A 25,941-nucleotide genomic window follows, 5' to 3' on the forward strand; every position below is an offset into this window, starting at 1 on the left:
CAGAAATGAAAATGAAAAGGGGAACTGTGCAGCAATATGCTGAACAACAAAGGCATCACTTCAGCTCAGTGTTGGCTGAAAGCCGAAGAGGGAATAAGCTTATTGTTTTCAGCATCTGCTTTGTGTAAGTTGTCTTTTCTTTAAATACTTAAAAAACTAAACTTCCACTGAGATTTAAAACCATTTAAACAGGCAGATGATAATTAAATCTCAATGTTTTTATTTCCTCTCTGACATGATAATTTCCTGCTTTCGGTCTTTAACAGACGAGAAGTGCATATAAAGAAAGATGTCAACGTACAGAAGAGTTGATGACAGTGATGTTCAGGACACCGGGGTAGGGCTCCATCAAACCATCACTAAACTATTTACTGTTTCATGTGATACTTTTCTTACTTAGAAGTGTTGTTCTGTTTAACGCCGTGCTGTTAGAAGTCGACCAGCTGTGTGGTACTTGTTGTGATCCTGGGCTGTTTGTCCGTCCTGGGGATTTTAATCGCCGTTGCCGTCCTGGAGAGACCCCGGCCGCCTAAAGATCACGAGACACTTCCTAAGGACACTGGTGGGAGCAATTCCTCCACAGACCAGTGCAGGTAATGATCCTAGTGAAGCTGCTGAGTTACTGCAAACATGGCTGAGCACCAAGAACAGCCACCAGGGGCTGATTAGAGGGAGAGCCATGGGAAAATACATTTGAACAAAAATACTTCTTTAAAGTGAAAATATTTGAAATATATATTGAAATACTCCATATTATAAATGCTATACTACATTCATACTATAAATGTAATTGTATAATATTTATTGGATTAATATTATTGGATAGATGAGTTCAAATTACTTGCAGTAAGGATATCCAGGTTAAAAAGAAATGAAAACAAATAGGATCTAATATTCCTGATAAAATTGCCAATATCTTTAATGAAATAAAATTAAACGACTTTAAAAAGTCGTTTAATTTATATATATTAAATATTAAAAATATCTCAGGTTTCTTCACTTTTTTTGAGCCAGTAAGTTCAGAGCAAAGAAATCTCCAAGTGAACCCACTGAATATGCTGCAGCCACATCTGCTGACTTCATGAGTCAAGATTAGTTTCTCTAAGTTGAACCACAATTTTGTCCAGTTCAATTTCCTGAGGATTCAAGCAAACACACACACACACGTCCTTGTCTTATATCCCTCAGCATGGCCCTCGTGGAGAGCATTCCCCAACATGTGGAATATAAATCCAACGTGACGCGTGGGATCCCTCTGGAACAAGCCTGGAAAGATCTTATCTCCATGGCAACGGAAGAGGTTCTCGTGGTCTCCTTCTACTGGACTTTAACTGGGGAGGACATCAACATTAACTCCTCCTCTGACATTCCTGTGAGTAATCAAACAAAGGCCAAGAAACGTGAAAACATCGAACCTTCCCCCAGGTGAGTGTGTTTTTAATACGCTCACTTCGTCCTCGGCAGGGAAAGAACATCCTGAGAGACCTTGAGGAGTTGCCCTCCAGGAACGTGTCTGTCCGGGTGGTCACCAGTGTTCCCACAGTCAGTAACAACTCCACAGATTTAAAGGTCTTAAAAGCGAAAGGTTTGGACCCGATCCTTCTTGTTCTTCCACTCTACATTCATTGCATTATGTGTTTGAGTTAACTTGTTGATCTCTGTAGGGGTTCAGGTGAGGAGCGTGAACTTTGGCCGCCTGACAAAAGGCGTCCTCCACAGCAAGTTCTGGATCATTGACAGGAAACACGTGTTCATCGGCAGCGCCAACATGGACTGGAGGGCTTTCACTCAGGTGAAACAGAAGAAGACAAATGTGACACGCCTCGCTCTCCACAAGCCCACACACCCGCCCAGTGTGGTGGTCTATCTAAACCGCAAAGATTTCCCATCACTCCCATTGCTTGTCAGTGCCTCTGCTGCCAGTCCATTCAGCCCCTCCACCACCACATTATATCTGGGGAAGTCAGACATTGAACTCTATGTTCTGCTGCTGCAATAAACATTTCAGGCGTTAGTTATCTGACTTGACATCCTGAAATGATGGGGGCCTCTTTGGAACTCTGAAACCAGTGATGGAGGAAGTACTGAAACAATTTACTGAAGTAAAAGTATGAATAAATAGACAAACACGCACTTAAGTAAAAGTACCACATTAACAATAGTGAGAAGTACTTTCTTTTAAATATTCTTAAAGTAGAGTGTGTACTTTTCACTGGTGTGAAACTGTGATGTTGCTGCTGTAGAAACACTTTGCTCTCGTTGATTATATTTGGAAAATATAAAAAACAATGTGAACATGAAATGTAATGCATTGTAAAACTGTAGTGTTGTAGAAAGAACAGGAATTAGCTTTGAGAAAAAACAAAATAAGACATACAGACACATCAAACGCGTACTTGAGTACAGTAAATGGAGTAAATGTACTTTGTCAGCACTGAAACATTAAAGTGACAGTTTACTGTTTGACTCTGCAGGTGAAGGAGCTCGGAGCGGTCATGTACAACTGCTCCAGTGTAGCTCGCGACCTGTATAAGATCTTCCAGTCTTACTGGGTGATGGGAGGATCCAACAGCTCCCTGCCCAGACGCTGGCCCTCAGAGTATGACACTGACATCAACAAATATCACCCCCTCCTGGTGGAAGCCGACAATGTCTCCAGCAGGATTTACCTCTCAGTGAGTTTCCCTTCCTTATTCCTGGATACTGTTGATCTGATGGTAGGTTACTATTTACAGTGAAGTGACCACTCAGCTAAAGTTTCAGCCAGCACCACTGCCAAGACTCAAACTGTTTCCCTTCTGAAATAATGTTCAATAAAGGGAATTTTTTTGTTTTCCCTCCAGGGTTCTCCACCATCATTCTGTCCTCCCTCGAGGACACAGGACCTGGAGGCTGTTCTCTCCATCATCACAGAGGCCCAGCACTATGTAGATGTAGCTGTCATGGAGTACTCCCCCACCACACGCTTTTTAAAGCCCAAGAGGTAAAACATAAAGGAGACATCTATTCTCCATGCAGCTCTTTTGCTTGATTTTGTCTCTCTGGATTCGAACAGATACTGGCCCTTCATCGATGAGGCCCTCAGGACGGCTGCATTCGAGAGGAGGGTTAAGATCCGGATGCTGATCAGCTGCGGACGTAACTCTGACCCGGCCATGCTGCCCTTCCTTCAGTCCCTGGCGGCAATGGACAGCCCTCGCCATGGCATCAGCATTCAAGTTGTAAGACACAACGTGACATAAATGCTGAGGGAAACACTAAATCCTCACCGCTGAATTTTCTCTATCTCTTTTGAATGTGGTTTTGTGTCTTTCCAGAAATTGTTCATACTGCCTGTGGGAAACCAGTCTGATATTCCCTATGCCAGAGTCAACCACAACAAATACATGGTGACAGATAAAGTCGCCTACATTGGTGAGTAACAGATTCACTTCCGAATTTCTATTTCGACACACTTGTATTTAAGTGACTGAGTTAAACTCTGGTGCACTTGTGTGTTTAGGTCGTTTTTTTGCATGTGAATCAGTTAATCATTGACCAGATAATGTTGTGTTGCTGCCGCAGGTACGTCCAACTGGTCAGGGGACTACTTTCTCACCACAGCTGGAGTGGGGCTGGTCATTTCCCAGCATGCTCCTCACGCTGTATGGAGGACCAAGGCCCTGCAGGGGCAGCTCAGGGCGGTTTTTGAGAGAGACTGGTCCTCTGCGTTCGCTGTGCACCTCGACGACCTGGGGAACCACACAGACTGTGCACTGTCAACATGACAGAAGATTGAAGCTCCAAACAATACAATCATTAATGTTGTATTTTAACAAATCGCTTGATATCATATCATCTATGTATCCAACTGTATGACTTCATAAAATGATAGACTAATAACTGTTAACACGTTTTAATCACTTAGCACTGTTTTTTTATTCAGCAGTCCTCCAGTGTTAACTGATTGTTCAATGTATGATTACTAAATGTACTTTTTAATTATTAACATGTGTAAATATCTATATGTGATTTCTGCAAATAAACAAAATATATTTGAGTTTCCTTTTGCTGCTGGCTGCACCTCACTGTGTGCTGAATGGTAATGTTGACCATGACAGGACTTTAAAACCAGACGGTAACACCAGGATTTGAACCTGATGTACTCAGCTGCAGCTTGAAGCAGAAAACGTGGCATCTGTGTAGACAACAGGTTTTGTTAGTTACACAAAGAGACTCTGTTACACTTATTTTTGCATTGTCCTCATGCAGAATTCCCAGGGAAAGAAAATCATAAGATTTATAATTTTAAAGTTTTGTTTAAAAAAAAATACAATTTGGTTTTGTTAATTACCTCCAGTGAGAAGGTTATGTTTTCACCCCTGTTCATTCGTTGGTTTGTTTGTTAATAACCAAGATTGCACAAACACAACCGAATTGATTACCACAAAACGTATTGGAAGTATGTGTATAGGTCAGGGAGGAACACATAAATGTTTGCTACAGATCCAAGTCAGGGGGTGGAACCAGGATTGTTTCATCATTTTCTTTAACTTTGTGAGATAGGGTGTTTGTTTTTTTTGACACATTCACAGCTTTGCCTCTTGATGAAAACAACATGCATGTTTAGGGAACTGATATCTAGTGTGTGAAGTTTGGTGCAGTTTGATTGACTGCTGGGCCTCAGTGGACGTATGTGCTCTACTAAGTGTCAATCTATTTTTTTATTATAATCTCCAATAAAAAAAATGACTTTGACACAATATGATTAATATGTGCTTCTTTTTGATGCTGTAAAAAAACAACTACATAAAATGTTTTGATCAAACAACTTGTTCCTCTGTATTAATCGTAGTTATGTTGCAACCACATATAATAATGTATAATGATATAAAATAGTGTCTATATTATGTGATGTTGAGTTCACTGTCAAAAATCCCCCTCAGCAGTATGAAGCAGTATGATTGAGGCGTGTGCTTATTGGTCTTCCTCCCAGGCAGGAGGTGGCGCTGTGACTAAACCCCCTCCCCCGCTGTGAGGGCGCGGGGCGGGGCTCCGGCTTGTGTAGTACGTGTGCTTCCCAGCAGTTAGCTTGCGGCTAAGCGAGGCTACAGCTGAAGTCAGAACCATGGTGCTGCTTGAAAACGACTCGGTAAGAACCTACAATTCCCTGTGTCGACTTCACTCTACTGTGTTGACTGAGGGCCTCATACACACGGTCCGTGTTAGCTGTCTAGCAGCTAGCCGGCTAATCCCATCAACGGTAGACGAGCTAGTCGTCAAACCGTCTCATTAGCCAGGTTGCTAACGTTAGGCTGAGGCTAACGCTGCTTTAGAGTTGGGCTGGAATCTGTAATGTCGTTCGGTTACTTGGCTTCCTTGTTTATTGATAGTCTCGCGCTGGTGTTTAATGTTTTAAAGCTCAGTAGAAACTGCTGAGTCTCGTTTAAAGCTACAGTTTAGTACGTGGACATAAATGTAGCCATCGTCAGTGAAACTTTGAGTTGGCACAGGGACGTCACGTCAGCCAACCTCAGGCAAATGTTGCTGACAGAATAACTGCTGGGTTGTGCTTTTCTAATTAGCTTTCTTAAATATCTTAAATCTGTCTAAAACTGATTCCTTCCTGTAACCAGTTATTTGGGGTGACTGTGACACAGCTTGTTAATAAACCATCATTAAAACCCCTTAAAACAGGACTGAACAAAGGGCTGTTGTATTAGTTTTAACAAGGTGTAAAAAAACTGGGTGATAGATGATTAAACGTGTCCTCTCTTTGTTCAGAGATCAATCACAGTACATGCCATCATTTGTTATATCTATATTATACTTCAGATATTATTTCTGAAATGAAACTGAAACATTAAGATGAGCCTTTTTTCTCTGTGTTCCTCAGTTCCTCACAGAGCTCACACGACTCTTCCAGAAGTGCAGAACATCTGGCAGTGTTGTCATCACACTAAAGAAATGTAAGTGTGCTCCTCCTGGCTGTTGTCAGCCACCATTCATGTTTATATGGGGAAGGAAGTGGGATGAGCTAATGTTGCGTGACGCTTGTCCACTATGACCAGATGACGGCAGGACCAAGCCAGTGCCCAGGAAAGGAAACACGGAGTCGTTTGAACCCTCAGACAACAAGTGTCTCATCCGAGCGTCTGAGGGCAAGAAGAAAATTAGCACAGTGGTGAGCGTATATGTTTTTCTCATGTTTGAATGTGAACGCTCTTCATCTGTTGCTCTTAATGGTTTCCACGAGGTGTTAATGCTGAATTTTCTTTTCTTGTGATTTCAGGTCAGCACCAAAGAAGTAATCAAGTTTCAAATGGTAGGTTGAGCTCGTGTCATGTTTTTATTGTTAAGAGGCTATTACCCCGTGACTCTGTTCTCCTGATGTTATAGAGAAATGTATTGATCGTCGTCTCTTGTCTCCTAATTGTTTATCTCGGATGAACGAGCCACTTGTGTGACTAAATCATCATCTCCCCAATCCACCCTCAGGCATACTCCAATCTCCTTAGAGCTCACATGGATGGACTTAAGAAGAAAGACAAGAAAAGCAAAAGCAAGAAAACCAAAGCCACCCAATGAGCAACAGACTCTTTAAAACATGACCTTGGTTAACCTACACTGGCCTGTACGATCAGTCGGGGGAAATGGGAACAGCCTCATTCTACACGATCACCCAAGGCCTCAGAATCACTGTTCATCCACCCGGTGACTGCTTTGATAACACGCCATTGTTTGCATGGTAACGTCTCATCCCTGGCGGTTCAGTGCCATCGCTGATCTGGAACAGGATACGTGAGGATGTCTCGAAACTCATAGCAAGACGAAGCAGGTCAACCGTAGTGAATCTCCGCAGCTCCAGCTTCAGAAACCAGGTCATCAGCAGCCGTGTCACCTCTGGAGGCCAATCCACGGAGCCTAATGATTAACTGCCTTTCATACTATTTAATTGTAAAACGTCCCTATTTATGTTGTATTGCAGGCTCACCTGTGAGCTGCCTTGGCATGTTTCAATTCGACTATTTCTTGAGAAGGATTTTAGATTTTCACGTTATTTAGATTATGTTTTACATGCTTTGAAATTTCAGCATGGGTCCACAGCGATACAGAGCTAAATTTAATCAGGTTTGTTTTTATTTTGACAAACTGTATTTCATCTGGCTTGATTTTTTTTTTTTTTGGGGAGATGAAATAGTATTTTACGTTTTTATTTCACTTGTAATCAACCATCTCATGCCAAGCTTTCAAACTGGAGGGAAATAAAACGTACAGTATAGCTTCAGTTAATCAGATTATTTGTATGTATAAGTGTATGATATCATTATTGAGTTAAATAGCACAAAAAACATAAAGTTGTAGGTTTACTGAAAGTCCTTTTTGAGTTATGAATACAGAGACACAGTACTGGCTGTAAATCTAATAATAATTTCAGTTCATCACAATTAACAAGGCAGGTTGAGCCGCAGCCATGACACTCTGTTGCCTCGCCCTGCTCCCGAGTCCAGGTCTCATGGAAGAGGACGCAGCAGAAGTTGCGTTCAGAAATAAAGTGCATTGTTAAAACTCAACGTGTGATTATTGTTTTTTGATCGAATAGCAAACAGTGACTGTGGTAAACATGAGCGACGTAGAAAACGAGACAGTAAATACAGTATGTACAGAGACACATTTCTGTGCTGTGCTGAGTTGTGGAGGGAAGCAGAAGAAGCTCATAGCGCTGTGTTGCTCCTCTCCGGTCTGTCCCGCGGGGACAGTGTGAGCTGGCGCTGCCGGCTGCTCTCCTCCTGGTAGCCCTGCTTCATTAGACTGGTCACATACTGGAACAGGGTCTGGATCACAAACAACACACATGCAAATGGATCAGGCTTCACATTAGGGGAAAGACGCTCCCTCTTAGTGAACACGGATTTTAATGGACACTCAGTGCTTGTCTGTGTCCTCTGCTCGATTAGTAGGGACAGTTTAAAGATACAATATGTGTTGCTCAATTGAAATAAAAGAAACTAGGCTGACAAATGTTCTTATGTGGGATTTAAAAAATGTGACTCCTGGACTAAAACCATGTTCTAAAGCCATGATTTCAATGAGCCTTATTATTGATTAATTAAAAGAGTGAAGTGGATTAAATCAAAATTATGAGCATTGAAGATGAATTTTATGTTGATGCATAAAGTTGTGAGCACATTTCTTCTTCTAACCAGCTGAGATTTTGTATTTTACCTTTTAATCCTAAAACTCCCCATATGAGAGAAGACTTGATTTGTCTACTGTGCCATCCGAATGGTAAAGAACAGCGATTCTCCATCTGGGGGTCCCGACCACACTCGTGAGATAAGTTTGTTGGTCACCAGATAGTTGAATCGGAAAATAAATACATATTCAAAATACATTTAGACTGGTAATTGATGACCTCCACACAGGAGGTTAGGTATTTGTCTGTGTTTGCTTGTTAGCAGGGTTATGCAAAAATTACTCAAGCAATTGATATTCAATTTTGTGGAGGGATGAGGTTTTAAACTCAAATAAAATTCCATATCGATTGAAGTTTCATAAAAAGACTGTTGGGCCTTGGCTGACATATTTTTACCAAGATAAAAACAAATTAAATTGTTTTTAGTTATTTTCACAAATATTACCATAAATATGTTATTTTAAAGTATATAGATGTGTGAATAACAAAACAACTGCTTTTATTTTTGTTTTATATACAGTTTTAAATTCCAAGATAGAGAAACCACTAGGGAGCAGTAGAGTCCATTAATGGAAACAAAGAACCAAGACATACAGAAATGTAACCTTAATTCTAAACGTTACACACACACACAAATATATATGTAAACACTATTTCTAATTGATGAACAAACAAATATATAGTCTCATTCACTTTATTTTTAAACTATATCTCAAAATCTTATTTGACTCAGTCTAAGGTTTTACTGTTGATTCCATGTATTTATTTATTTATTTCTACTTTGTGGTCTTAATTCGTGTGTGTGTCTCCGAATTCACATCCACACGCTTGTTCCACACAAAATTGTACTGTGCAGTGACTGTAAAGATCTGTTGATGTCTCTCTGTTGAAACTGGTCTTATAAGACAATTATAGATTATATACTCTTATATGCGTTTTCCAACATGTAAATAATGTCTTAATCCTCTAACGTGTTGTGACTCCAGTGTTGTCCATTGTCGTAAATGAAAAGGTACATATCTAATAGTTGTGTGGCAGCACTGAGGAGCAGCAGTGTTCTTCCAGTGCCTCTGTATTAATAACACAGGAGACGCTGCAGTGACATGACGTGATGTGACAGAGCCATGTTCCATTTTCTCAACATGCTCATGTGTGGTTCAGTGGGATGGGGACGTTCAGTCAAACTGGTGCTGCGCTGGTTCCCCATATTGACGTGTCACACGGCGCATTACAGGGGACGTGCACGGCTCTGATGCCGTCGCTGCTGACGCGCCGGTTGCACACATCAAGCCCATTTACCCAGACGTGCCTTGCTGAGGAGCCTGCGTAAAGGAGATGCACGGCAACGCCTCCACTTACCTTCCACGCCTCCTCGAGCTCGGCTGTCCACCTCTCCTTCAGGATGGGCCGCACGGCACAGATGAATTCTGCTCCGACGTACTGGAAAACAATCATCGGAGACACTTGATGACATTGCTTGTGCCGTGGTTACTAGGGTAACATTCAGTTACTCCATGGCTGACACTGTTATTTGTAAGAGTGGAGTGGGTTTCATTCAGCTGCTGTTTGCTCCCAGTAAAATAACGAGCTGCAGGATCAGATGGAATTCGAACACGTGTACTCAGGGTATCAGGGTCTTACACTGTAGTACTTGGGAGGGGCGTTGTAGTGATAATGGCTTTTCCCCAGCTCCAGAGCCAGAGCCTCCAGTCGGTCCAGCTGGTCCAGTCTCGCCACGCTTTTCTCGATGAACGACATCACCCTGGAAGAAGAAAACCATTCACAGCCTGATTGATTCTCCAGTTCATCATGAAGGAGCTCACACACCACCAGGACTCTGTGTTTGCAGTCTCACAAACTCAAATGCCAAGAAAAAGAAATGAAATTGATTGTATATCTATAAGTCATTCTCCCGCTTAAGGCAAAACCAACTGATTGCACGATAATTCTCTCCTGAAAACATTTTTCTCTGCACAAAACACCACAGGATCAATTTCCTTTGTTGCTTCCCAGGTGTCTCTGTCCTCTGTCGGGTGTGTGTGAGAGTTTTGAAGATGAATTATTGAACAAAGTACAGTTGTTTTTTATCTCCCTCTTCTCTCTGTCTCCTTTCCACCATCTGATCGTGGCTGAAGAGCCGCTTGGCCTCTGAGCCTTCAGGTCCTCGGGCAGTAATTGACTATTCTGTCCTTGTGTGTGGAGGAACACCGAGAGGCCCGGTGCACCCTGGGAAACATCAGATAAGTACGTGTGACACTTGCTATGACCTCTCTCTGCAGCGGAGTGGTAAATAATACCAAAATCACATGACTAGCTGAGGTGTTTGCTCTTCCGCCGTGTGCGACGTGGTTTTATCATATTTTGTTGTTCCACTTGGATAAAAGCCTGATCAATAAACTCCATGAGAAGAGTCGGACGTTCTTTTGTGCCGTAGAGCTCCACAAAAAGTAAAAAGAGAAAATCACTTTGCTAATGCACTGCATTATGTTCCTTATAAAGTAGTAGAGTAAATCCTGTGTGCACTCTCCTGTATCACCAGTGATTCCCAACCAGCTCTACCGGTATCCCAGTGTGCACAGGCGCAAATTTATTTTACTGCCAGTGGGCGCTCTGAACAACTGAATGCCTGATCCCCACACCGGAAATAAACCTTGTGCAAAAACCATAGCCCACACTAACTCTAACCCATAGGCCAGACAACTGCAAATTATTCGTATTGGTTTTTACTCATCTTTATCATTACCTCTGCCAAGAAGGTTATGTTTTCGACCCTGTCTGTTTGTTAGTCAGCAAAGTTACGCAAAAAAACAACGGTACCGATTTCCTTGGTGTGGATCCAGATCAGGGGGAAGATCCAGGACATTTTTAATATTGCATGATTGTTTTTCAACATATTGCATGATTGTTTTTCAAAAATGTATGGATTTTGAAAAAAATTAATCTAGCTAGTTTAAAGGACTGACACTTTGTTGCAGATCTGAATAAACTGTGGTTTTATAAGTGGACTGTTGTGCCTTGGCGAAGGTAAACGCTCTATTGAGGGCCATTCAAGTGACCTCTTTATGATAGTAGACTGGATCTATAATATGCCAACTCACATACTCTAACATTACTGACAACATCCCCTCAATTCATTTGTCATTGCTGCTCCCTCTATCAGACATTTTCTTACGTACAAATATTTAAAACATAGACACACTTTTCATTATGCTACAAACTGTTTCTTCTCATCATTGCTGTAAATGCTGTTGTTTTGTTGATGTTCTCCGTTACACGCTGGGAGAGGGATCCCTCACATGTGGCTCTCTCTGAGGTTTCTACATTTCTTTCCCCTGCTAATAGTTTATTTTTCCCTTACTCTTGTTGAGGGTTAAGGACAGAGGATGACGCACCTTGTTAAGCCCTAAGAGACAAATTGGGATTTGTGAATATGGGCTATACAAAGAAAAAAAGAAAACATCGTCCAGAGCGACATTCTGATTGGTGGTAAGGGTTTGGAGCAGGTGACTCCAGATATCAAATCAATGTACATTTAGCCTGGATTGAATGCTGGGCCACACAGGGGCGCTTGGTGTCATCTGTGGTGTCGCCTATGCCAAGGACAGTTCATGTCCTATTATGCTGTGTGCCTATGCAGTATTTAGGAGGAAATGCCCCCCCCCCCGATGCCCCCGACATAAAAAAAACAAAGCAAAAGTAATTAAACTGGTTATAATGTCAAACTCCAAGTCGTAATAATACAAATGAAATGTTGACCGAGTACAAACAACTCCAGGATCATTGTCCTGTATTGTAACAAAACCCAATTTTATATAGCTTAAGTCAGAAAAGTCAAATGATGTTAATGGACGATACTTGTTTTAATAATGTCTGTTAAAATCTACAGAGCCCACTTGTTAAGGGAAATTATTGCACCTTATTTGAAACTAACAGAATACGTGATTGCTTCTAAAGATTTACAGAAACAAAGTCAGAAACTAAGACAAAGTTGTTTTAAAGGATTTGGTAACAATAAAGAAAACATAAGCCTTGCAGTTTAAAATGTGCGTAGGGGCTGGATGGTCATCGATGACCGACTGTGACACTTTGACCTTTCAGTGTGAACGGGACCACAGGGTGGAGGGTATTGACACGCTCTCCTGCCCTGTGCTCCCCACAGAGCTGTGTTTTCACTGATTCATTATGTGCTGTGAAATGCAGTCGCTGACTGACCGTAGGCCGTGCGCCCTCAGCTCCCGGCTGGTCCGCAGCCTCTCCAGATCCTCCACACCTCGGAACAGGAAGAAGACGTCCTTGCACTCGGGATGGGTCTCAAACAACCTGTTGCCAAGACAACAGCAGCACATCAGGCAGCCATCCGTGAGCCTCTGGGAGAGAGCGGCCTGTCACAATCAGTCCCAGTCGGAACAACAAACCTCCCCAGCCGAGACGACACACACAACCCCGAGAGTTTCACTCACACAACTGTCATCCTGAGTGTGAGTGTGGATGTGCACATTTCAGCTCATTAACACTGCGACTGATGGCCTCTCTCTCACAGCCCCACACTCTGAATGGAAGATCTGATTGTGCCGTCCTGATCTGATTCTGTTTCTTCTATTCGTCCCTGCCCTCCTTCCGCACCCAGCGGCTGCCAAACACCACAGGGGCCTCCATGAGAGAGGGTCAGGAAATACACATCCTGGAGCTTTGCCCTGTCTGAGCCGGGATGGAAACGCCAGTGAGATGGAGCCACTGCGTCTGTGAGCGCTTTCCTGCTCTGATTCTAACCTCAATCAATCTCCTGCCATCCAATCAGAGAGCCTCGGCGTCTCCAGCTGTGGTACCTGTGATTAGTGGAGCCACCGGGATGCAGTCGCCTCCTGTGGATGATGTGAGCTGCATCAGGCTCCCACTGAGACGCTGAGGGCTCCTGGTTTTTCAGCAGGATGACGGCGTTGGAGAGAAACAAACGGAGGATGACAGGTGTCGAAGGTTGTGATGTGAGAACATGAGCAGCTTCATAATTTCAACCTGAGCTGAGAGCTGCTGCTGATGGCACTCATCGATTGATTGATTATTTCCCGCAGAGCCTGGTGTACGAAGTCAGTCACATCCAACACAAACAACCTGACCTGAGCACCCATGATGCTCGGCTGTAACACTGAGCTGAACTGATCCATAATAAATCAGGATTTAAATACTCCAGGGTGATGCAGCTCATACAGAGGCTTATATTGGGTAGGTGGATGGATATAAAGATGAATACATCGATGGATGGATGGATGGATGGATATGTACAGTAGTTAGATAGATAGATAGATAGATAGATAGATAGATAGATAGATAGATAGATAGATAGATAGATAGATAGATAGATAGATAGATAGATTGATAGATGGATAGATGGATAAATAGATAGATTATGTGACTCTAACTCAACAGGCGTCCTCACCACGTTTGCACCTCTTTTCAGGTTGACTGTGTCTTTCTTTTTCTTCTTGGGCACAATAGCTGTGAAATGTGCTTTCTCACTATTCATCCCCCTCGCTCAGCACCGGCTCCATTGATGAGACAGAGGGGGAAATTGGCTGCTCTCTCTCTCTCTCTCCCTTTTTGTCTCATCCACATCTCAACCACTCTCAGCACGGAGAGCTCAGCTGTTTTGTTCCTCTTTGTGCGCGCCTCTTGTCGACATGGGCGCACATGCAAGCATGCGTAACATACTGTATGCAGACAATGTAGCAGCCTATATAGCTCAAGAGGAATTTTAATTGGCAGGGTTCAGACGTTCGATTTGGCACTGGTGAACGGAAAGCGTCTTGTGTAGATTCAACAGAGGAACATCTCCTCGACAAACAATAAGGTCGGTGAAGTTGGGAGTGAGCAGCTGATGGAAAGCAGGTGATTCCCATTTGCTCTTTTACTATCCCAGTTCCTGTTCAGTCAGGGGATACGTTGCCCCGACAGCCAGGGGGTCTCGGAGTGACCCTGACCCACAAGAGGCCCATAGATTTCCAGGCTTACACACTAAGGTCACGCCCGGTCAACGTTTGGGTTCAGCTCGGGGACACATGGCATTAATTGGGCTCAAAGATACAGTATGTGCCCGGTGGTCTCTTTACTCAGCAGCAGCCTGAATGTCCGCCAGCCTTCTTTTATCACTAGATTCTCTCGTTTGTTTTATGTCCAGCGCCAAAGGGCCAAAGATGTTTACCCACATGCACGAACAGCATCATCAGCATCATCATAATTGATAAAAATGCCTTTTCCTGATGGCTATAATGTCTTTAGTTGTATGACACAACGGCAGACCTGGAGCTGTGTGTTTATTATGTAACGTTGTGAAGACGAGATATGAAGTGATGAGGGGGGGAGGAGGGATATTGTGCCCCCGAGCCTCCAATGGGAAGATGAGGGTCAGGAGGCGGAGCGGGGGGGACGTGGTGGAGGTCGAGGATGGAGGGGAAGGAGGGATGTCGAGGATGGAGGGGAAGGAGGGATGGGAGGAGGGGGTGGAGGTCGAGGATGGAGGGGAAGGAGGGATGGGAGGAGGGGGTGGAGGTCGAGGATGGAGGTGAAGGAGGGATGGGAGGAGGGGTGGAGGTCGAGGATGGAGGTGAAGGAGGGATGTGAGCAGGTTCTGGTTTGTGCGTTAAGGTCAGGCACCGAGGCGCCGCGGTGGGGGATCTGTTTAGACCTTCAGGAGACCGGAGGTTTCACAAAGACGAAGCTCTAAGGTCAAACTGTCAGTGGGGTCAGTGTTCTTGGTCCTTTTGCTGCTGATCAAGATGAGGAGACATTTAAAATCTGTCTCATAAAGAACAAAAAGACCATTTTTGTATCGTGAGTTTCTGCCACATCTCAACTTTTACACATAGTCACAGAAAGGGAGGGGGAAATGGATTTTTGGGCACAAGGTTTTCTCTCTGCTCACGAATTTTCTATTAGGTGTAGTATTATTATTCTTGCTCTAAAAATCATTTTGCACTGTCCACTTCTATTGGTATTGACTATTAGCACATCCATCCATCTACCTTTTTGACTGCATAAGTTGTGTACTTATATGATGTGTACTTTTATGTTGTCCGATTACTTATATGTTGTTACATGTTGTGTTACTTATATGTTGTTTACTTCTATATTGTGTACTTGCATGTTGTGTTACATGTTGTGTGACTTGTATGTTGTGTACTTGTATGTCGCCTGAGTACTTACATGTTATCTACCTGTGCCTTATTGACTGCGTACTTATATGTTGTATTACCTACATGTTGTGTGACTAGATCGTGTGTTACTTAAATGTTGTGTACTTAGATCTTGTGTTACTTATATGTTGTCTACCTATATGTCAGAGAGAAATGGATTCAACCCTGTCTATTTCCTGTTCATATGGCATATCTCTCCCCCTCTCTCACTCCCTCTCTCTCACCCCCTCTCTATCTATCTATCTATCTATCTATCTCTCTCTCTCTCTCTCTCTCTCTCTCTCTCTCTCTCTCTCTCTCTCTCGCCCCCCTTCTCTCTATCTATCTGTTGAGACTTTATGGAAATCTATTACCACCACATGTCCTCATCATTAAACCACTAGATAAATATATCTTCCCTCGTGTTTTCCAGTTTGTGTCGTGAAACCAACCCAGTGGGGGTGTGGAGCTTCTCACCTGACGAACATGATGATCCCAACTTTAGCTATATCGTCCCGGATAACTTTCCACGACTCCTTGATCATCTGGATGTGACGCTCGCTGGGATGCGGACGCGCAGCAGCATCCTCCTCCTCCTCCTCCTCTGGGCTCCTCTCCCCAAACTCCGCTTTTGCTGCCAGACCTGAAATCGCGCAGCCCATTCTTCATAAAGAAAAACAAAGATAAACAACAAGTGAAATGGCACAATCCAGGGCAGGAAAAAGAGGAGGGGCTGATTGGTTAGTTGGTTCCAGAGGAAACCCGAGGTTGTTGCATCTGGTTGAAGTGCGCGACTCCACTGGGGTCTGTGACTGCTCCTCTGGTGGGTATCACTGATCAGTGAAGTCACGTCAGTAAACACACAGACAGGATGTAAGGTCGGGTCATTTCTTTCAAAATAAAAACCCTCTCCAATTAGCCACTTGCAGCAGGCACAGGTCTTTTTATTTTGAAGCGCAACCTACTCAACTTCCGGTATTAACATATGTGTTTCTGGTTGACTTGATGCAGCATTTGATTTGATTCAATTCAGACACACACACACACACACACACACACACACACACACACACACACACACACACACACACACACACACACACACACACACACACACACACACACACACACACACACACACACACACACACACACACACACACACACACACACACACACACACAGTCTCTCTATTGCCATCAACACATCTTACACTTAAAAAAATACAATGTTTAATCAACTCAAATATATGTATTTTTTTAATTAAAGGTATCAATTCAGATAATGTTACTTGTTGATTTTAATTAGCAATTTTTTGTATTTTTCAGTGTATGTTATTAAAAACAAAAGTACTGAAGTGCTAAGTCTTAAAGCAAACTGGCTTTGCTCGTTTAACAATATGCATTACTGTACATTTTAACCATGGACAGTATAAAAAGATTGATGACGCGTCTTCCATTAAAAATATGGAAACATTGAACCAGTTTAATAAGGAAGTTGTAGATCTAACTCTACCGACCACAGGACAAATGGATGGAAGATTAAAGAGGACAATGACAATCCATGGACACTTGACCATTTCTGTTTTTATTGAAAATACGGGAAACTTCAAGTATGAAACAATCATTTTTTTCCTGTAACTGAAATTTAAAAAGTAAAATTGTTACTGCTCAGTATTTACACAAGGCCACTCTCTCCCAAATATACAGTTTCATAAATAATATCTAAGAAAATATACAACATGTTGAGAAATTAAAGCTCCTGTGACACAGTATGTGAGGACAGTTGTAGAAGCAGCTACAGTAAAACGTGGAAGCCAGTTACCGCGGTGACGGCATGCGTTCAAAGTTGACAAAAGTTAAAAGGAAACTGTCTTTGGTGTTCGGTCAGAGACCCTCGTCAGTGAGACGGCAGTGTTCATGCTGAAAAAAAAGATCAGTCTGTGTTTGTCCACCTCCACTTTGCTTCCTGAAACTCCAGCTTACAGTTTACGTGGTCACGTGATAATAGAGCTATAGTGACTATAGCAGGAATCACCAACAGTGGGTGCATATAATAATAAAGTAGGACCTAATCTTTAACTGATACAGGAAACTATTTACACATTTTTTACATAAAGTTGAAATTGTACAGTGCAGGTAAAGACCCAATGTACAAATAATGCAATACACCTTTTTAAAGACAACACACTTCCCTCTCATAAACCCAACAAATAACCAACAATGTCCCTTTCATGTTAAACACAATTCATCACAGAATGTCTCCTGTACTAAAACACTGTGCGGACAGTAAGCTGCATTCTTTTAAGGGACAAGATGAAAAAGAGGATGTTGAGAAGCGTTAGATAACTGGCAGATGTTTCCTGATAATAGAAATAAACATGATTCACGCGTTCATCAGCTTAAACTCTGGAATTTCTCCCGTAAGCTTTTCACTAGATTACTCTCCGACATCTTCCCTGAACTGAAAATGGAGGACTTTTCTGCACAGCCAGGATCATCCTGGGTGAGGTGGTCCAGGTCTTGGAGTTTTCCTGCAGTGCAGCAGCTCCTCACAGGATCCTGGAGGTTCTGCACTTCGTGGAGGGGAAGAGACCCGATGTGGTCCAAGGAGCTCCACCTGCACAGCAGGGGCTGAGGCCGTGGCTGAGGCTGGGGCCAGTCCTCTACGGCTGGACCTTTTTCACAATGTGTCCTGTCTGTCAGAGCTTTGTGAAGGTCTGAGGAGCTGCTGTACTTGTGTGAGCAGCCGTTACACACACTGCTGCAGCACTCCAACATCCCCATTGTGCAGCTATCTGTTAGTTTGGAGGAGTGGGTGTATTTGGAGCGAAGTTCTTGCACGTCCGGCCAGTGGAATCTCTCCGTCTGTGAGCTTTGAGGGCAGGTGTCTGAGCTCTGGGAGATGGCACCAGAGCTGGGGGTCTGGACTGGGCTCGGAGAACGCACTTCATGGATGACCATCTGATCAGAACCAATCAGGGGCAATCTCAGGCTGTGTTTACCTGTATACACACACACACACACACACAAAAACAAAACATACAAAGAATCAGTTTTATCTACACGAGAACAAGTGATATGTTACTGCAAGAGAAAGCAATCAACTGCCTCCTGTTTACCCTTTTTCCTCAGCTGCAGCCTCTCCTCGTGGACAGCAGGCACGCTCTTCAAGCCCTGCTGATTGGCTGCGTCTCGGTTCCTCTGCCACACCATAGGCCTGTTGTTCTTGATGCGTTGGCTGTACTGACGAGCCAGCTGGAACACCTTGTTTTTCATCTTTCCCATGTCTTGCAGGATCTGTTCCTCATCCAGACTCGCTCGGAAGCTGATGATCTTCGGCAGCTGGTTGTGGTTTAAGTGGTTCTTCTCTTGGGACGGAGGAGTTTTACTCGGTGTAGATCCGCCCTCTGTCAGTGGAGAGGTTGTGCTGGGTGATGAGATGGAGGAACTATCTGAGGCAGCGCATGTTTCAGACTCTTCTAAAATCGGAGGCGGTTGTTCGCTGCTTTTAACATCGGAAGTGTCGAAGCTCATATCCTGTGCTGCTTCCAATCTCGAGTCATTATCTTTCTCCTCTTCTATCTGCAGGACGTCCTCCTCCATTTCCATGTCTTGCCAAACCTTGATCATTTCTTCTGAGCTTCTGAACTCTTCCTCCTCTGTGGTTGAGGCTTCACTGATGCACTGAGGTCTCGCCATGGCCTCCGCTGCTCTCTTCGGTTCGGTTTTCTGACGGGTTTCAGCGTTTCGACTCTTTTCTAATCCAGGAAGGTCGAACACAGACCAGGAAGTGGGCCGGTTCCGAGAGAGGCCCTTCCTGTGCGCTGGGACGGCCTGCTCCTGAGGAATGCTGTTCAGCTGTCGGCTCAGGTGTTGAACCAGACCTGCCGGGATGTAGGAGAGACTTTCCCGGCGCTTGATGCTGAAGTTAGCATCCTGGTGCTCGGCATCCTCGTAGTAACTCCTGATCTTGTGGATGAGGAGACGATCTTGTTTGGAAAGTGTGGACCTCCGTTCTCCTTCGACGAGGACGTCCAGTGCAGGGTTGTGTGCAGGCGTCGACAGATTGACCTCTGAGGGGGTCTGAGGCTCCGGGGTTGAGCTCTCGAACATTTGGGTCTGTTCCTCCAAGTCCATGCAGGCCGAGGGGCTTTTGAAGACTTCGTTTTCTGCTGGAGGAGAGGGACAGGCGAGGGAACCCAGGTCCTCTGACACTAGGCTGCTCCGTCTGGACAAGCTGTGGATGAATCGCTCAGCTATCACGCTCGCCTGGTCCAACACGGATGAGGGAAGGATGCTTTTACAGTCCAACATGTCCTCCTCCTCCTCTGAGAGCTCCCCGTTTGTCAGTACACTCGCCTCCTCCACTTGGAGACCAGAGGAATCGCTCCCTCCTTCTTCTTCCTCCTCTCCAGTTTCTCTTGAAGTATCCTGAGTTTCTAGGGTGTCGTCGTCTTTTTGAGGGGGGGACACAGGAGACTCGGGACACTGGGAGTGCTGCACCTCCGGCTGATCCCTCCTCTTCTCTGGAGGGACGCAGTCTAGAGGACAAATCTCCTCCACGTTGACCTGAAACACGATAGGAGTGTTTACAAAGTAGCATGTAATGAGCAAAAGAGACATAAGGACAGCAAGCACTCTCCAATCCCCATAAACGTAATGGACCTTTTCAAAGTCAACCCGACAGTTTAATCCACAGCAGCCACAATTTACGATGCATGTGTTTTATCCTTGGGGACCCACTGGAGCTTTATTACAGTGACCTGTTTCTATGTGCAACATGTACGTGTGGTAAAAATTGCAATGACACTGTGACTGCATTTACATTCTGGCTGCTAACACCTCCTCGCTGCACCATTTAGGACGCCCTTGGAGAGTTTAACGGCGAGCACGGTGATGTCAGCGGCCCTAACAGCGTCTGTGATATTGGCGCCCCCGACATTGCTCGCTGTGCTGATGTTGCCCTTGTCGGCCATTATTCTAAATGTGTTTCCAGTTGTTGCCTGCTTGTGTGGAGTGCCTGCAATTTCTAAAAGTGCAGCTTGGGGCTGTGTGGTGGAGATAAGGTTAGAAAAGAATTACAAACTCTACTCTGTTCAGGTGCAGAGAATCATGAGAGCAGCACCTGGCCTCCAAATCAAATGTTGACCACAGAGCAGCGGTTAAGAGTGTGTGTGTGTGTGTGTGTGTGTGTGTGTGTGTGTGTGTGTGTGTGTGTGTGTGCACTTATATCTTTGAGAGGACCATTTTGAGCTAGGAACCTTTGGAGTGAGGACATTTTAGCACTTTTTTCAAAGGGGTGTTTGAGGGTTAAGACTTGGTTCTAGGATTAGAGTTAGGGTGAGTTTGAGATTTAAAGAAAGTTCCACATTATAAAGTCCCTCATTAAGACCATAATTGACTGGTTTAAATCTCACCCTAAGACAAAATGAATCAATAAGTAAGCTAATAGAATAATTGAAGAAAAAAATAGGGAAGAAATATGTGTGTTAATAAGACAACAAATAACAATAAATCACAGCAACAATAAATATAATAGATAAATAATAAATTGTATTTAGTAGTATTCAAACTGACCACCTGACATTAAGGCGCCATTATGCCAATGAATGTCCTCACTAAGATAGAAGTACAATGCTGTTTGTACGTGCGTGTGTGTGTCATTTTAATTTAAATGAAAACAAACATACAGTGGCTATTATAAAAGCTCCAGGCATAATTCAAATAGGCCAAATAGAAAATAACAGCTGAAAACACACTGAAAGATTAATGTCATAGTAAATAGAAAATAGTCTAAACCCTTACAACACAGTTAGCTGTACAGTGGGTATGAGGATATATGGGCATAATGTAACACAGTGAATACACATTAGTGTCACATCTGACCTCAGGGACACGTGTGGAAATGATGCTGAATGGATGTGTGGACACTAATTGCGGACGGCTTTATTAACTACCTGTGTAGTGAGGGCTTTTTTAATAGCCTCGTCCACGTGTTTCTCCTCCTGCCTCCCAGTTTCTGTCTCAGCTTTCACTTCAGTCACAAATCTGTCGGGATCGTCCTGAGAGCATAAAAACAAATAGAAACTCAACAAACACACTAACGTTTAATGTTTGAAACAGCCACTACAATAAAAGGGTTTCAATTGAACCATCATGGATTAATGCATAATTCAGAATAAATACTGGTATAATAAGTGACCTCAACAAAGAAGGGAGAAAGGGGAAATATGATTATCAAAGAGCAAAGCTCTCGCCATAATAATAATCATTTAATCAGATGGCAACATTAAGCTTTGAATTACATTCAACAGGGCGCCACTGGTTTTATGCAAATGCAGGCAATGGTTTCAACAACATGAGCATCAACATCAATCATGTCCGAAAAACACAATTATGAAACACGGCACACAATTACTGGAACTACACAGATGAGGAGGACAGACACAGGAGCAGAGTGCATGCACAGAGGGACGACCTTCAGCTCCACAAGCAGACATGCACCAAGTTAAGTTGCAGCCATTCCTTCTTAGAGCAGATTAGGAAATTCCATGCACTTCAACATCAATTTGACAAGAGGTATTAATGTGCACAGGGCAAATGGTAGCAGGTGTTAGTTGGTTCTGTTTGTGAAGTAAAAATAAGCGAGAGGCACGTGAGCGAGCGTGGGAGAAAGAGTGGCAGGGAGTATTGGTAAGCCGGCGGAATGGAGGACAAAAATGGGAAACCCGTGGGTGGCAGAAACCCTCACCGTTGTGAAGTGAGTAGAAAGCAAAGCCCTGGCTCTAAAGTGCCAGCAGGAGATGGCTGCCAGCACTGAGTTGGCAAAGTCGGCTACCTGGTCATCTCCCATAAGTATATCTTCCTTGTAACTCTCCCCCTCCCCCTCATCCTCCTCCTCCTCTTCTGCCTTCTGCAGCTCCAGACCCCCCTCACTGCGTGAAGAGCCCAGTTTCGGGCCAGTGTCAGTGGGCCTTAGCTGCTCCAGAGAGTCCCTTCTGGGGATCAGATCGTCCAAACATGGCCTCTCAGCCTGAGGGTCATCGAGACTGGAGGCCAGCGTTCTGACAGCAGCGGCTGGCTGAAGGGTGCGCCTATCCCCCAGCAGTGTACCCTCACTGTCTGCATGCTGTAGCGTGAAGTCAAAGACATGTGGTTTGTTATCGCAAGGCCAGTGCTGGAGCATGATTGTGATTACAAAGAGCTGTAAATGGGATGTGAGATATGATTTGTCTTTGTTTAGGCCAAGTCAAAGTATGTTCTGTGCAGATTAGGTTTTTTCTACTTTCAAATGTTTTGGTTTCACTTCTTTTGGGATTAGAATGGAAAGTCTGAACTGCTGAATCAAAACTGGATAAACCATATCTCACCACAGCACACCCGACATAAAGTGTTGTGCTACAACAGAATAAACAAAAAAGCTTATCAGGGTTTAATAAAAGACAACATTTGGATTTCAGACGCTTACCTTCAGCACAGCTTCATGGAGAACAAAGATAAAGAAGAGGGGGAGAGATAAACAAATGAGAATGTCAATAACTCGAAATGAAAAAAGTCTGAATATCATAGGACAGAATAACCTGAATACCACACGAGTCTTATACAAGCTCCAACAGAAGGGAGTGAGTGAGGCGGTTGTTACTCTGGCCCAGACTTAAGGGAGGTCTTGTGATTAGATAAATACCAATTAGAAACATCTTCCTCTCAGTGGCTTAGACTGGACATGATTCAATTAGCCAGGATGTGATGAGCCACTCCCTCACCGATATGGAAGGCTGACGTGGACATTGTTTCTTCATTACACTGATTCCAAAAATTGATCTGGTCTGGGAGCAGAGAAGAACTGGGGACAAGGAATACAGAGGTTTTCTCTTTCATAATGGCCAATTATAGAAGATGAGAGCAGGAGGACGCGCAGATCTGAGGCTGAGTCGGACTATTGAAAAGAGCTTGTGTATGACAAAGCCTTGGGCCGATGTGCAATATAATTAACTTCATTATGAGGGAGGCCAGTGGAGTGGAGTGGGGGGGTGGGAGCGAGTGTGCGTGTCTTTTGATCTGTTCTCCAGGTGTCTTTGTGGGAGAACAAAGCGAAAGTGCAATGGCGATGAAAAAAGCTCTTTATTTCACGGAGACATAAAATAACCTCAGTTAGGAGGCCGCTGGATAGCACCATGAACGAGGATCAAACTGAACGGTGGTTAATACGTTTACACCCATACTACAACGTGTTCTTTTAAAAACGCATCCACTCTGGTACGGATAAGCCTGGCATCCACACTACTACTACTTTAGAGCCGCTACAATTGAGAAGTTTGGAAAAGCTCCTGGCCGCATGGGGCTGCATTTGAGTCTAGCCAAGCAGAAACAGAGCGGTTTAGAAATTCTGACGTAGACAACTGGTATATAGACTATATAGAAAATGGCGTTTTAAAACAAATGAGTAATATGGATGTAGCCAAAATCTGCCCGTTTGTCCCCGGGATTCCTGAAATGGAGAATGAACGTCCACTGAACCTCACCATGTACCAACCTTTTGTGCTCCTCATGATTCGTTTTGCAGGCTCTGAAAGGGGAGAAATTGAAAATGGGACAGCTCAATAAAGGTTTAGGTGACAATTAATGATCAACAAAATAACTATAGAACTATATTGAACAGATACAAGAAGGACTTTACGGATACAAGATCGGGTGAGAATTGTTTACCTGATCTCCTTCGCCCCTTTCGTCCTCCCTGATGGAAGTCGTCCGCCTGGCAGGACTCTCTTTTATTCAGCCTCTCAGGACTGTAGTGGTACTTTCCTAGATCTGCACAGTAGAGAAATACGTCATTACACTTCAGAGCTGCAATTACAAAAAAAAATTTCTCCCAATAGTCGGATGTGTTCTGGGCTACGCCTTCCTGGTAAATTAAACAGCAATATATATTTACCACTGAAAATGAACCACCCTTTTTTATTGTCAAGCAGCATCTTCTGTTGCCATGGATACTGTTAAAGTGGTTTGTGCATGTCTAATGTTACCATATTTGTGACACTTACAGTTTGAGTTGTCCAGGATGGCATCTTTTGCCTTTGAAGAAAGAGACAGTGTGATATGATGAGAGGCAGATCTTTAGCTTTCTCTTTCTCTGAGGAGAAAGGACATCGTTTTGAGGGACTTTTTTTTTTTTTACCTTCTGGGGAACGATGGTGTTGTGGTTCTCAAGAATGAGCCTCTTAATGTGATGAGCCCAGAGACGCTTTTCCTCTACTGACTTGGCCTGAAACAACAAGTACTTGTCATTTAGAAAGTCATTCTTCAGCTTAACAAATAGAATAGAAACAAACTGGCACTCAGTGTATATCTCCTCCGAGGCCCAACATTCTCCTCATGAAAACACATTCAAATTCACTTGATCCAGGTTTTGATTTGGATCTGCACGCAATTGCACGCACTCATAAAACGTCTTTCTTTTTATGATCCATGAATTATTCTCTGGGAAATCAACCAAAATATTGACAAAGGTCCTATTCCACAATGTTTAAGAGCCCCCCTGATCTGGATCTGCACCAACATTGTAATGGCTTCTTCCTTTTCTCATTTCCCTCCACCAAATTTCGTGGTAATCGGTTGGGCAGTCATTTTTGCGTTATCCTGCTGACAGGAATGCAGAACTGACATAACGGTGGAAACCACTGTCTCTTAAGTTTTTTAAGAAAAAAAGGTTTGGTTAACACTACAAATGACGATATTACGGCAAACATCAAACTAATCAGGCCTCTGGTGGTTTTCTGATCATTCTGACCAGATGATTAAACTGCAGTTGTACATGTTGTGTAACTGTGCAACAGAAGGAAAAAGGTTGACAGTTACTGGTGATCGACATTTACCTGCACTGTATGTGGCTGCTTGGGATGCTTGAAATGGATGACACTGAAGAGCAGGGGATCCTTGGCACTGTCAAGCAGCATTAGGGTGGAGCACTGCAACCACAATGAATGTAGAGATAAAACTGAGGCTTCAGTCAACTTAATTTGCTACTTCAAAGAATATGTCTTTATGATATAGATCTTAAGGTGTTGAACACAAGATATGATGTTATTTGACCTTCTGTTCAATCTATAAATCACCATTTACCTTCATCTACATTTCTAAAGTACTAAATCATTAATGAGTGAAAATGAACCCTACCAAGATGTGCGTCTTATAGACATAGTGTTCCCCTCGTTTCTTGGTAAAGAGGAGCATCTTTTCGAAGAGGAAGAGTGTGCGGGTGTTCTTCGCCCTCAGGACATGAAACGTGCCCTCCAGCACCAGCTCTCCATAGGTGGTCAGGTCAGGACCCTTCCAGTTGATCAGAAGAGACTGTATCTCCTGCAGATGAAAAATACACACACACACACACACACACACACACACACACACACACACACACACACACACACACACACACACACACACACACACACACACACACACACACACACACACTCTTAGCCATGTTCCTTCACCATGAAAGAATATAAATGCCAGCACAGCGTCAGCTTTTATCTGTGATCCTTATAAAAAAAAGATACAAAGAAAACTGAAGCTGCTACTTGATCAACGTCTCACA

The 25,941-nt window shown here is 43.5% G+C and overlaps 4 protein-coding genes across 9 annotated transcripts in view; 2 read left to right on the forward strand and 2 right to left on the reverse strand.

The window, feature by feature from the left end:
* Positions 1-6: 6 nt before the first annotated feature.
* Positions 7-4,742, forward strand: LOC118115918 (5'-3' exonuclease PLD4). 2 transcript variants are annotated; one of them, XM_035167141.1, is made up of 11 exons: positions 7-124; positions 267-337; positions 433-593; positions 1,189-1,372; positions 1,465-1,585; positions 1,665-1,792; positions 2,475-2,675; positions 2,844-2,983; positions 3,056-3,221; positions 3,318-3,414; positions 3,565-4,742. In XM_035167141.1, the coding sequence occupies exons 2-11, from the start codon at positions 290-292 to the stop codon at positions 3,765-3,767; spliced, it is 1,449 nt and encodes a 482-aa protein (XP_035023032.1). In that variant the 5' UTR covers positions 7-124; positions 267-289; the 3' UTR covers positions 3,768-4,742. The 2 variants fall into 2 exon arrangements, with proteins under 2 accessions (XP_035023032.1, XP_035023033.1); XM_035167142.1 differs by having other exon boundaries at positions 436-593.
* Positions 4,743-4,990: 248 nt separating this feature from the next.
* srp14 (signal recognition particle 14) lies at positions 4,991-7,553 on the forward strand. Its single transcript, XM_035168944.2, has 5 exons — positions 4,991-5,131; positions 5,876-5,948; positions 6,051-6,163; positions 6,272-6,304; positions 6,478-7,553. Exons 1-5 carry the CDS (start codon positions 5,108-5,110, stop codon positions 6,565-6,567), a joined length of 333 nt encoding a protein of 110 aa, XP_035024835.1. The 5' UTR covers positions 4,991-5,107; the 3' UTR covers positions 6,568-7,553.
* Positions 7,515-16,147, reverse strand: xgb (x globin). The gene is made up of 5 exons (XM_035168942.1): positions 15,820-16,147; positions 12,389-12,496; positions 9,818-9,938; positions 9,536-9,616; positions 7,515-7,814 (listed from the first exon to the last, which is right to left on the reverse strand). The coding sequence occupies exons 1-5, from the start codon at positions 16,002-16,004 to the stop codon at positions 7,695-7,697; spliced, it is 615 nt and encodes a 204-aa protein (XP_035024833.1). The 5' UTR covers positions 16,005-16,147; the 3' UTR covers positions 7,515-7,694.
* A 761-nt stretch (positions 16,148-16,908) lies between these two features.
* The window catches only part of LOC118116258 (pleckstrin homology domain-containing family G member 3), a 34,630-nt gene continuing 25,597 nt past the window's right edge, over positions 16,909-25,941 (reverse strand). For 3 of the 5 annotated variants that reach the window (XM_035167774.2, XM_035167775.2, XM_035167771.2), the window contains exons 9-19: positions 25,518-25,700; positions 25,217-25,309; positions 24,520-24,606; positions 24,386-24,416; positions 24,051-24,152; positions 23,878-23,910; positions 22,813-22,823; positions 22,096-22,473; positions 21,302-21,406; positions 18,464-19,913; positions 16,909-18,346 (exon numbers count right to left, since the gene is read on the reverse strand). In XM_035167774.2, coding sequence (XP_035023665.2) covers positions 17,739-18,346; positions 18,464-19,913; positions 21,302-21,406; positions 22,096-22,473; positions 22,813-22,823; positions 23,878-23,910; positions 24,051-24,152; positions 24,386-24,416; positions 24,520-24,606; positions 25,217-25,309; positions 25,518-25,700 — 3,081 coding nt within the window. In that variant the 3' untranslated portion in view covers positions 16,909-17,738. The remainder of the gene's footprint in view (positions 18,347-18,463; positions 19,914-21,301; positions 21,407-22,095; positions 22,474-22,812; positions 22,824-23,877; positions 23,911-24,050; positions 24,153-24,385; positions 24,417-24,519; positions 24,607-25,216; positions 25,310-25,517; positions 25,701-25,941) is intronic. The other 2 variants (XM_035167773.2, XM_035167776.2) reach the window with 2 other exon arrangements.

This window comes from Hippoglossus stenolepis, chromosome 10 (genome assembly GCF_022539355.2).
Source record: "Hippoglossus stenolepis isolate QCI-W04-F060 chromosome 10, HSTE1.2, whole genome shotgun sequence".
Classification (NCBI taxonomy): Eukaryota; Metazoa; Chordata; class Actinopteri; order Pleuronectiformes; family Pleuronectidae; genus Hippoglossus; species Hippoglossus stenolepis.

What these genes read in the sequence shown, in the direction of transcription:
- LOC118115918 (XM_035167141.1), top strand. Translation starts at nt 290, where the DNA reads ATGTCAACGTACAGAAGAGTTGATGACAGTGATGTTCAGGACACCGGG. An exon ending in TCCTCCACAGACCAGTGCAG is followed by an intron (nt 594 to 1,188) that starts GTAATGATCCTA and finishes TATATCCCTCAG; the next exon opens with CATGGCCCTCGTGGAGAGCA. An exon ending in ATGGCATCAGCATTCAAGTT is followed by an intron (nt 3,222 to 3,317) that starts GTAAGACACAAC and finishes GTGTCTTTCCAG; the next exon opens with AAATTGTTCATACTGCCTGT.
- srp14 (XM_035168944.2), top strand. Translation starts at nt 5,108, where the DNA reads ATGGTGCTGCTTGAAAACGACTCG. An exon ending in TGTCATCACACTAAAGAAAT is followed by an intron (nt 5,949 to 6,050) that starts GTAAGTGTGCTC and finishes CACTATGACCAG; the next exon opens with ATGACGGCAGGACCAAGCCA. An exon ending in AGAAGAAAATTAGCACAGTG is followed by an intron (nt 6,164 to 6,271) that starts GTGAGCGTATAT and finishes TTGTGATTTCAG; the next exon opens with GTCAGCACCAAAGAAGTAAT.
- xgb (XM_035168942.1), bottom strand. Translation starts at nt 16,004, where the DNA reads ATGGGCTGCGCGATTTCAGGTCTGGCAGCAAAAGCGGAGTTTGGGGAG. An exon ending in GGGATCATCATGTTCGTCAG is followed by an intron (nt 12,497 to 15,819) that starts GTGAGAAGCTCC and finishes TCTTGGCAACAG; the next exon opens with GTTGTTTGAGACCCATCCCG. An exon ending in AGCTCGAGGAGGCGTGGAAG is followed by an intron (nt 7,815 to 9,535) that starts GTAAGTGGAGGC and finishes TTTGTGATCCAG; the next exon opens with ACCCTGTTCCAGTATGTGAC.